Source organism: Schistosoma mansoni, chromosome 5, assembly GCF_000237925.1.
Source record: "Schistosoma mansoni strain Puerto Rico chromosome 5, complete genome".
Classification (NCBI taxonomy): domain Eukaryota; kingdom Metazoa; phylum Platyhelminthes; class Trematoda; order Strigeidida; family Schistosomatidae; genus Schistosoma; species Schistosoma mansoni.
The window spans coordinates 2499154-2511357 of record NC_031499.1 but is presented as its reverse complement, the minus strand read 5'-3'; the positions used below and the strand labels follow the sequence as shown (position 1 = coordinate 2511357).

The following is a 12204-nucleotide window of genomic DNA, read 5'->3' as shown; positions in this document are numbered from 1 at the left end:
GGCAAAGTAATCACCGACATTGAAGAACAACGAAACAGGTGGGTAGAACACTTCAAAGAACTCTTGAATCGACCAGCTCCACTGAACCCACCCAACATCGAAGCAGCACCCACAGACCTCCCAATCGATATTGGCCCACCAACAATTGAAGAGATCAGCATGGCCATTAGACAAATCAAGAGTGGCAAAGCAGCGGGACCAGACAACATCCCGGCAGAGGCACTGAAAGCAAATGTAACAGCAACTGCCAAGATACTACACATCCTCTTCAGTAAGATTTGGGACGAAGAACATGTACCAACAGACTGGAAAGAAGGACTTCTGATCAAGATACCAAAGAAAGGTGATCTTAGCAAGTGCGACAACTACAGGGGCATCACTCTTCTCTCAATACCAGGAAAAGTCTTCAACAGAGTATTGTTAAACAGGATGAAGGATTCCGTGGACGCTCAACTTCGAGATCAACAAGCTGGATTTCGTAAGGATAGATCGTGCACAGATCAAATCGCAACTCTACGTATCATTGTGGAACAATCAATCGAATGGAATTCATCACTGTACATCAACTTCATCGACTACGAGAAGGCATTTGATAGCGTGGACAGGACGACACTATGGAAGCTTCTTCGACACTACGGCGTGCCTGAGAAGATAGTCAACATCATACGGAACTCCTATGATGGACTAAACTGCCAAATCGTCCACGGAGGACAACTCACTGACTCGTTCGAGGTAAAGACCGGTGTTAGGCAAGGTTGCCTACTCTCACCCTTTCTCTTTCTCCTGGTGATCGACTGGATTATGAAGACGTCAACATCTGGAGGAATGCACGGGATACAGTGGACAGGCAGGATGCAGCTTGACGATTTAGACTCCGCGGATGATCTGGCTCTTCTATCACAAACGCACCAACAAATGCAGGAGAAAACGACCAGTGTAGCATCAGCCTCAGCAGCAGTAGGTCTCAATATAAACAAAGGGAAAAGCAAGACTCTCCGATACAATACAATATGCACCAATCCAATTACACTTGACGGAGAAGCTTTGGAGGATGTGGAAATCTTTACATATCTGGGCAGCATCATTGATGAACACGGTGGATCAGATGCAGATGTGAGGGCGCGGATCGGCAAAGCAAGAGCAGCATACCTACAACTGAAAAACATCTGGAGCTCAAAACAATTGTCAACCAACACCAAGGTTAGAATTTTCAATACAAATGTCAAGACAGTTCTTCTGTATGGGGCAGAGACGTGGAGAACTACGAAAGCCATTATCCAGAAGATACAAGTGTTTATTAACAGCTGTCTACGCAAGATACTTCGGATCCGATGTCCAGACACTATCAGCAACAAGTTACTGTGGGAGACAACAAACCAGATTCCGAAGGAGGAAGAAATCAGGAAGAAACGCTGGAAGTGGATTGGGCACACTTTGAGGAAATCACCCAATTGTGTCACAAGACAAGCCCTCACATGGAATCCTGAAGGTCGAAGGAGAAGAGGAAGACCAAATAACACATTACGCCGAGAAATAGAGACAGACATGAGAAGAATGAACAAGAACTGGAAAGAACTAGAAAAGAAGGCCCAGGACAGAGTGGGTTGGAGAAAGCTGGTCGGCGGCCTATGCTCCATTGGGAGTAACAGGCGAAAGTAAGTAAGTAAGTAAGCTTGTCCCCACTTGCGTTCTCGTTCACTACATTGGGCGTTTGGACTAAGATGTTTGAGGTATGTATACAAAGTAATATATTTAACTCACCTCACTCCAACCAAATTCAGGACTAATAAATTAAGAAATCTAATTCATAGAACGACCTAATATGACTATCTCATCAAGTGTGAGAATTACACAGGCATCAAACTACTACTGCCACTACCAGGAAATGTTTTCAACAGCGTTACTGAACCGAATGAAACAGTCAGTAGATGCCTAACATCGATATCAACAGGCTGGATTCCGTAAGGATCGGTCGTGTACAGACCAAATCACGATCGTAATGATGATTGATGAACAATGAGTCGACCTAAAAGTCTGATGCACAAGGCAGTGGAGCATGGTAAAGAGATGCAGCCCCGTGGTATCCGGTGACCAACGATTGATTTATTCGCAGTTGGTTTACTCAGGATACTAGAGTCCATGTGCACCACTGGTTTGGAATCACGGTTTACCAACTCCCCTACGCAGATCCTTCATATTCGCTAAACCGGTTAAAGCTTCGTACATTCACTTTTCGTCCTCTCAATTTCGTAAACAACATCCCCACCACGAGAAGGCAGTGAGTGGGAATTTCCTGGCAGAGTCTGTATACGCTTGGCCATGTGAAAGCATTTCTAGAGGGAGTTTGGACTCTCCACACTCTCGGTCATACCAGGGCATTTGAGAGAGAAACTTACTAATTATTCATACTGATAAGAACAATGAGAAGATAAATGTATTAAACCTTTGTCTTTTATCACACCAATTTCATTCTTTCTTAGACAAACAAAATAAGAATGGTGAATAGGTGAAATGGTTGTTAGGTAATTTTCAATATAGAAAATTAATTAAAATATAATAAAGACAAAATCTATCCAACTTTCTGACCATAGTCTAGCGTGATTTGACCTAATTTATCTTGTCTACTTTATGTCAGTCGTAAGACACTGTCAAAGTTGGATATTTTGATATTGTCTAGAAATCTACTAATTATTCATAATTTTTTTTAAGAAAATGAAAAAATAGGTAGTTCACTAAATTTAGACTTGTTCACTATTATCTCTTAAATTTAGTTTGAGTTTAAAATGAATTATATTCTGAATAGTGATGTTGATCTCAAGTGTATTTCCTTTTATCTATAACGTAGAATCAGTTGTAGGTTGCAGCAAATCCAGCTGACGAGTCCCAAGTAGGATGAGTTGCGTCTCCTGGATTCCATTATTCAACATCATTCATTTCGTCTTATATTGCCTGTGATTTAGGGCAGTATTGGGACAATCCACATGGCATCGACATACACCAGTGAAAGACTGATCAATTGTAGTGTTGAACGTTAGCTTGAAGATTCACACAACCAATTCGAAAACGAACTAAAGTCTGAACCTGTCTTAAATATCATATGTATAGCTTAAACAATACGAATTCTTTTATCTTCATCACATAAGTTCATTCTTGTGTTGATGATATATTCGATGTATGTTTAGATGAATTAACAGGTTGCTGTTTTGACGATTCTCTTTCTTATGTCATCTTTGCATTTACACACAACGATTGCACATTGATCTTGTGACACTCACAATAGACATAAGCATTGTATAGGAAGGCGTCGCTTGTTAATCTACAAATGACGAGGTGATAGGTTGTTATTATTTTCATGATTTTAGTGCATTTATTCAGTGGGAATTTTGTAAGGCTGTTATTTTAAGTCGGCACATAAATAATGAAATTCTCTTATGCGGAAAAACTCATTGGTTTAGTGATAACAACCTGATAGCAATGAAATTGTTTCTTTTATTTACTTAATTCTGATTAGTACTTATCATCACTTGATGAAGCGGAAATTGATTAAGAGAGTAACGTTGTTTGCAAGCTGTTTCCCAGTGTACTGTTTTTCGAAATTCTGTAAACATATGTTGTTCATTAATTCATTTTTGTATTAGTTGCTCAAATCTTCCGACTGATCTTTAGCATTGCAATCGATCAGTCTCTTATTGACATGTGTGCATCCTGTGAGCATTGCCTCGATATTGCTTACAGTCACAAGTATTACAAGCTGAAATGATGAAATTTCATAAGAGACAACATATTAAGGTCTTTTGATTAGGTATAAGCGGTTTACAGTTATCTCGTATATAGTGACCGTGACAGACCAGTTCGTTAGTTTATTGAAGGTGGTGTAATAGGGTATGTATTTATCGCTCGAAAAGTCGAATCATATTAAACCTCATGTATATTTATAAATAGGTAATGTTAATAAGGTTGTCACATGTAAAAGTAGACGTTAGATATGTAAACAATTCATTCACGATGGAACAGAGCTGTCGATCTTGACTATTAGCACATGACCGGCTGCATTCACCACGTTGTCATTTGATCTTATGGTTCAATGGCTTGAACACTTGATTTTCAGTCATATAGTTGAAAACTTGACGATTGAACTGAACTTACTGAGTTGTAAAGTATCACACGATATCTTGAACGTTAACTTAAAAGGTATTTATATATATTGTCGAGATTTATGAATGTAAGCTTTCTTATTTTGGTTTTTCAATGCCTGTCCTAACTGAAGTCAGTCCACCATGTGAAATTTCAAATTCATAGCGTACTAGTTTAATATGTGAATCAGTTGATTTTGTAAAGTAAATATGCAATGTTAAAGATTATTACTGGTCTTGATTTCATGGTAGATTGCTTCAGTTCTCGTCTCATTTATTAAGGTATATTGTACCATGTAGTCACTGTGATTTGCTATGAGCTTATCATGTTATTGAAACTCATTCTCAGTGTATATGTATGATTAATGGGACGAATTACTCATGAAATCCAAGAGATGCTTGATGTTCATCAGTAGTATCTTTAAATAACAATAAAAGAATTCTATCTCAAGATATTCTATAAAATTTTTAGTTTGTGTTACGTTGATAGTGTTTCATTTGATGTAGTATGTTTGTAAATGTTACACTGGGATTGTTTAGTAGTCATGTTATTGCATGGAAACACGTTTTTAAATGATGAGTTACTTGTTTCATATTGTGTGGTTGATGATTGTCTTGTATATATTATGGATTCTCAATAAAGATTAGGATGTGAAACTAGATACTGTGTAGGCTTTAAGTCTAGGGAATGATGATCATTGATCAGCGACTTCCGTGCGATGCCAGAAAGGTTAGTCGGAGATAAATTATTCCGACTGTCATCTTTTACATTCAAGTTGAATTCTAAGTCAGTGTCACACGGTGTCTCCCATCAAGCTTTCCTACATCGAAAGGAATTCGCAGATCAATGAATATCATTCCCTGAACTTAAGCCGAAACAGTATCTAGTTTCACGACCACTTCTTTATTGAGATTGTTCTCTATGAAACGTGGTCAATATTCATCTTTTTTTCGACTTCATTTTCTACAAAACATTCTTCACTTTTTATTCCTGACGTGGTTTATTTTAAACTGCATCCGCGAAATGAAATTCTTATCACACGATATTGTCAAGATTGATAGTTTTCATAGGTAACATCACTGACTGAAGTTGCATATGTAAGTTATTGGGTCTCAGCTAAGTGATCTGAAAGTTTGCGATTCGATCTCTGATAATGTCGTGGAAATACACATGAAAAGTTCCGTACTATAACGAACAGCTTTCCAATACTCTCTCACTTTCAGTGGTTATCTGAATAGTGTCAGTTCGTGATTCAAACGATCAGATGAAATCGTATTGACATGATCCTGAGTAGATAAGAATCATAAATCTTGAAACTAATGAGATTTTCTTAATATCTTTATTATCAAGGGTAATCAGTAAACGTTATTTCTAGTTGGTAGACAAATTATTGCTTTTCCTCAACATTTATTCCACACATACTAACACAGCTAGTTTGTAACTGAATTAGAATCTTCAGCACAGCTATGCATTCAAAATCTATGTCGTTCAAATGAAATGTTAAGTAATTTATCGGATCGGAGTGATGTGTAAGACTGTAAACTATACGAAACAGTGATAAACCACAACGATAATCTTATAACTGTGATCACTTATTCTGATTAAAATTGACTTGAATATTTCATCATTGTTTGAGTTATATGATTCACAAAGGAAGGAATGTTTTATTCTGATTAGATAGAATATTCTCTACATGTAAATGGATAAGAAAACTTTACAAATTACCTATCTATCTTCAAATTGTTAACTATAGATTGTATCAGTCAACCTCATATTGATGTCTGCTAACAGTTTTTCTCAATATTATACTACTTATAAAAATGTGAGTAAGATGTAGCAGAAGTAAAAATTTGTGCTTTGATGAATATCACCGCCATCACTAACGCCAATCCCAGTGATAGACGTTTCACTGGCGATTTTTAGGTTAGATGTTGAACAATTTCGAGGATATTCATGTCTTGGAATGTAGGCATTTTCTTCAACATCAATGTCACAGAATGCACCAAAAGTAGTGACATTCTCTACACGACCTTTCACTTGCATACCTTTACGTAAATCCGATATTTTCATCACGGTCGAATGAAACAATGGAGTAAAACAGTCTAAAATAGAATAAAACCATGTCGATTTATGAAGGGTTATAGTAATTGGACAAATATTATTAAATAAATGACAAATACATTTCAGCAGAAAGGCACTCTACTACTACTACTACTACTACTGATAAAAACGTTTATGAGATTAAGGCCTCAAGACTCACATGTACAGTTCTTGGTAGTCGGGATTTAAAAATAAGCCAGAAGGGCTAAGGGAAATATAAATTATACAAAAGCATAATAACAATATTGTGGGAAAAATAGAAGAGAGGAAATGGCGTGAACGAAGGATAAGTAACAAACAATACACATTTCTTGTGAGAAACCAACAAAGACAGATTGTAGTCATCTAAAAAAACCTGTTTGGTTAACGATGGATGTGATAGTGAACTAGACCAGGAAAGTTTATATGTATTTACTCGAAGCAAAACATAAGAGCATTTCTAAATTTCTAAATAACCCAATTCGTAGAATCGCATCTATAAGGGTGTCATGTGTCAGTGGGTATTTGGAGGTGAAACGTTGTCAGTATACAATTACCGAACATCTTCGGCTATGATAGATCACGTTTCTAAACCGACTAACCACTAGAAATTTACTTCAAACAAAAGTCTCAACAAAGTAAATCTTATTAAACAAATACATGGCAAAAATCATACCTTGACTCTCATCGAAATCCAAAGGACGTGTTAGTGCTACGAGAATATCACGTAAAGTATCAAGTCCAACAGTTTTTGAAGAAATTTCGTAAACAACACCCCAACACCACTAAACCTTTGTCTTCTATCACACCAATTTCATTCTTTCTTAGACAAATCAACTAAGAATAGTGAATAGATGAATTGTTTGTTAGGTAATTTAATGTCAAGGTCAAAGACAATACAATGAATGAATGGAGTTTCGTCATATGGCGACCGATTTTGATGGGATATCACCCTATTGTTCTTTAACCACTGATAGTAGTTATCGTGTGGATCCCATAACCATGTAGTTTGAGACTATTAAGGTTTTATTACAAATGGTCAATAAAATCATAAACCAAAACCCTGTTTTGGTATGGTTGCCCTCTACCTTTTTTCTTGCTGACGGCTACAGTGATAATACCATCAGAAGTATTTTTTTTAGTCCAATGATACGGGATAGAAAATATACACACACACATACTGGGAATTTTTCTTGCAAATTAGGTAGAACCGGTGGAATGCAAGCAGTTTGAAGATAATGAATAAGCATTAAAAGTAAACAAAAAGTGGATAGACGACCACGTTGAGCGTCATGGATATCCAAACTTTGAGCCCAATGCATAAAGACAATTCCCAATGGTCTAACACGCCAATCAACTAAATTTTTTCAAAGATAACAGAAACAAAGAAAATAGATTAGGTAAATAATTATTATTAATATTATTATTGTCGCAGATCTTAACAGAAATGAAAGGAGAAATTCTATGATCCACAATAAAATCACAACATGAAGCAATCATCATGACCAATTATGTTTTAGCGTGGCCCTTCATTTTGAAGCCAGTTACGTTAGATGATGATGGTATCGACAGGCTAACCAGTTTTGCGGCCCCTTTATCTGACTCCAATTAAATAGTTTGCTGATGATTATCGAAATATACATGCCGCCAGTCTTCGTATATGATTATCGACTTAACTCGAGTTAGAGAATATGGGAATAAAAATAAGCCAAATACGAGAATGATGTTTGAGTATGTATATTTTGTACACTCGTTGATCCAGACAGAGGATCAAAGAAACGAATTGAAGGAAGCGAAGATGAGATAGCGAAGCAAAGCGATGCGAAATGACGCTCAGTGCAGAAAGTGAGTGAGAAAACCCAATTTAATTAAACGTCACACAACATTTACATTCAGAATAAAATAGGTTGCAGGCACATTAATAAAGACTAAATCTATCCAACTATCTGACTATAATCCAGGGTGATTTGACCTTAATTATCTTGTTTACTCCACGTCAGTCGTATGACATTATCAAAGTTGGATATTTTGATATTGTCTAGAAATCTACTAATTATTCATAATTTTTTAAGAAAATGAAAAAATAGGTAGTTCACTAAATTTAGACTTGTTCACTATTATCTCTTAAATTTAGTTTGAGTTTAAAATGAATTATATTCTGAATAGTGATGTTGATCTCAAGTGTATTTCCTTTTTTCTATAATATAATCAACTGTAGGATGCAGGCGAATCCAGCTGAAGTGTCTTAAGTAGTATATTGGACATCGACTAGGCGTGCATAACTTCTATATAACTCGGTGAAAAGATCTCGTGCTTTATACAAACTAAGGCATTTCGGAAATTCTAAGTTGTTTTATAGTATATTTTCATGCTGTTTTCTTTTATGACCCTATAGTGACCTTCTGATTTATCATGGTGGTATTGTAAAACTTTTGCACCAATCCATGTTATTTCATTGGAACTATGAATCAGTAATAAAAGGGGTTCGTTTTAAAGAGATTTAGGTATTAAATGGATGTACTGAATTGAAGCCAATATAATGATTGGAGTGCATTGGTTTTCGTTAGATTGATAGATTTACTGCTGGGTCTGGATTTCTTTTAAGAAAATCCCTTTTCCAATTATTGAGAACTCCGAAGAGTGCTAAAACAGCACACGTTTAGCCGATACTAGAAAACATCCAACACCCTTAGGAATGTTTGTTTTTGTATAAAGGATAATATTATATCCTGTGAAGCACCAATCAGATAGACAGTGAACTATCGATCAGACCAATGAAGCTTTAAACCCCTACGAGCATTCTAGAGTACTTAACGGTCCTTGCTTCCAGCCTAACCCTGTCTGTTAAGTGCTCAGCATCAATAACAGCTTCGGCAATATGAATCATTTATTTCAAACATACTGAGTTTGTATACCGACCAGACAGAACACATCGTACCATAAAATAGGATACAACATTTGTACAAGATTTAGCCAAATGTGGCTGTGAATAAGGGAGATAGTAGATGATAGACAGAGCATAACTCAAGAATGGTTAAACCGTATGAAAATAGTTCATAGGTCAAAATAGAGCTCAAAATAAGAGGAGAATGAATGTGAATAGTTTAGTTATTTAACAGTTATACGACAAAAAGTATACGCATAATATTGGTTCATAAATGGATCCCAAAAGTTACCATTCATTATTCTTATCAGGATATAACAGATAAGATCGCATTTATGCCAACACACAATTGCACTAGAAAATACAATGTGTCCATTGTGATACTTTTTATATCGCAGAGTCATCTCGTGAAACCGAACACTTTATACTAGTGATTTAACTATACCAACCTCTCCATAATGCAACGTTCAGAATAACTGAACGTGAAATCGAGATACATTAGCTGTTTTATAGTTACACTGTAATTTCATCATTGAATTGAAAGATTTCATTGTAATAATACATTATAACTCATTATCTATCTATCTACAATGATATAGTATGGTATAGAGAATAAACTACAATAAAAATAAAAGTACACCATTTTGATAAGTAAATAGGAAATTCTTATCAGTACTGTTGCTTACCGTACAATATACGATTTTAGTGGGTCCCTTCATTTTGACACTCATTAGATCAAACGCTCATATAAAACAGTCAAGGTTGATAAGCGAATATTTAACAAGTTCAAAATGAAGTTTAAGGAAAATGGATAAATTAGCCTATTCACAAGCTAGAATAAGATATATGAGCTCGACATATGACCAGACATTCTATGATGATGGGTGTTAGCTCTTACATGATACTCTACACTGCTTACTACCACTACTACTATCATTATTTTTCAGTAGTTTATATTGTACTGAATAATTTTGGAACTTGTAGAGCATGATGTAGCTATAAATAAATCCCCAAAATCAATAGCTCTGTAGGTGTTCGACATTGATTGCTGACTACATTGGTTTTAATGGACTCAAGTAACCGGTCATTATGATTTTTAGTAGAAAAGGAACCATCATTCATTTCTGGACTATCTTAATTTGATATCCTTTATGTGAGTGTTGGGGATGTTAAATCCCCAGAACGTACATGGTAAATGACTTATTTTTGTAATTTTATTTTGAACAATTGAATTTCCCTGTTTTCACGCCAAAAGCACCCCTTTCACCTTCAAGTCGTATTTCCCACCTGGAAATATCCTAAACGCTATTTGTCCGTTGTATCATTTTAGTGTGTTATTTTGTAATGGTTCTGAAGGACAACTTTATGCTGTATAAATACGGTTGATTTCTTCTTATTGTGATTGCTTGTACTTCGCCTGCTTACGGAATATATTTTCCCCGACATCGTCTTGGACTCCTCACTCTAGTTAGCGGGGTCTGGAACGACGGATTAGATTGACCTATCATTTCACTGTGTCATTGACCTTCGTTTGTTTACCGAGAAATCGTAATTCGCATCAAGCATATCGGTGAGTTAGCTTTTGCATGCCACTCTAGACTGTTTACTACTACTACTACTATCATTATTATTCAGTAGTTTATATTGTAATCAATAATTTTAGAACTTGCAAAGCATGATATTTCAGTTATATTGAACTCAAATATTTACATACTTATCCAGTGTTATGATCGATTTCCCTGTTAAGTCGTGTATTTCGTTCTCAATACCTACAGCATATGTCGGTTATTGGGTCAGACTCTTTGTAACGATTCCATAAGTAAGTAAATGAGTAAATACAATTTGTTAATTAGAATGATCATATAATTCTGATAGATGGAAGTCAACTGTTCAGTCATACAACATGAAAATATTTTTGAGAGGACAATGTAATACAACAGAAGATAATTAACAAAGTTATGAAAATACAAACATACACTCCTTTTATAAACTAATAATTTTCATAGTGTACATTACGGACGGAACGCAGTTAGGCCACCGAGAACATTTCCGGAGGGTATTTTCTCCACACCTGACATCGTTGACTTTCATAGGTCATGACGTCTCAATGGAACTCTAGAAATCTCCTGTCTATGCTACTTGATAATGGAAAAAACAATGGGAAATTTAGGTGCAACATCATCGGTTGATTGAAGGTTAAACTGTACACCATTGAATCCTGTGTCAGTGATCTAGAGCTTTTGCGTTTGCGAGATAACGAAGTTCCTGGGTTCAGTTTCAGAACACGAGGTTTTGGATATACACTGATGAGTAGTGAAAAATGAAGACGATGAGGTAATTCAGGGCTTCCAGATTCTCAGTGTTTGTCTGACTTACATCGATTCGTGATTTCAATAAAATTCCACGATTTCCATTACTCCATAGTATTTCTGACAGTGTTATTAAAACCAAAAATTCTGTCAGCATTCACGCTATATAACGAGAATATTAAGATAACCTACTAAAGAATGATAATGAAAATATCGTACGTAATTTAGTTTTGAATAGGTTGTGTTTTTTTAAAATCTATAGTCTATAGAATGTGGCTAGTAATGAAACTTGGGATGTAGAATCCAAACTAATTTTGGCTGAAGAATAACTGTCTGGTAAATGAAAGAATGACGGGAAAGATCTAAATAATTTATCTGTCAAAAGGTTGGGTAAAAACGCGTTTCAGTGTATTAAAAGAGACAACCCCAATATTGAGATCAACAGAATGGATTGCGTAGGGACCGGTCGTTTACAGACCAAATCGCGATCGTAATGATGATTGATGAACAATCGATCGAACGCATTTAATAACTATACATGATCTTCCATGGTTACGAGAAAGCATTTGATAGGATAGGATCTTAGGGAACATTCTTCGATTTGTATATATAACTGTAGAACTGGTAGAGAGAATTTATTGAAAGGAGTTTTCTTTGTTCATAGTGACTGATGATGTTTGGATACGATGGGGATTTTTAAACAAACACTCAGACATTAAAAATAAATTGTAAATAAGCCTTCCATAGTAGAACATATAAATCAGGAATTACGTGAGGAAGAAGAAATTTACTATGTTC

At 35.7% G+C, this 12204-nt stretch overlaps 1 protein-coding gene across 1 annotated transcript; it reads right to left on the bottom strand.

Annotated features, from left to right (window-relative positions):
- Positions 1 to 5946: 5946 nt before the first annotated feature.
- Smp_153400 (putative poly(A) polymerase cid (pap) (caffein-induced death protein)) lies at positions 5947 to 10086 on the bottom strand (the record flags this gene model as incomplete). Its single annotated transcript, XM_018797619.1, has 3 exons — positions 5947 to 6236; positions 7391 to 7570; positions 9996 to 10086. The coding sequence occupies 3 exons, from the start codon at positions 10084 to 10086 to the stop codon at positions 5947 to 5949; spliced, it is 561 nt and encodes a 186-aa protein (XP_018652643.1).
- Positions 10087 to 12204: the final 2118 nt, after the last annotated feature.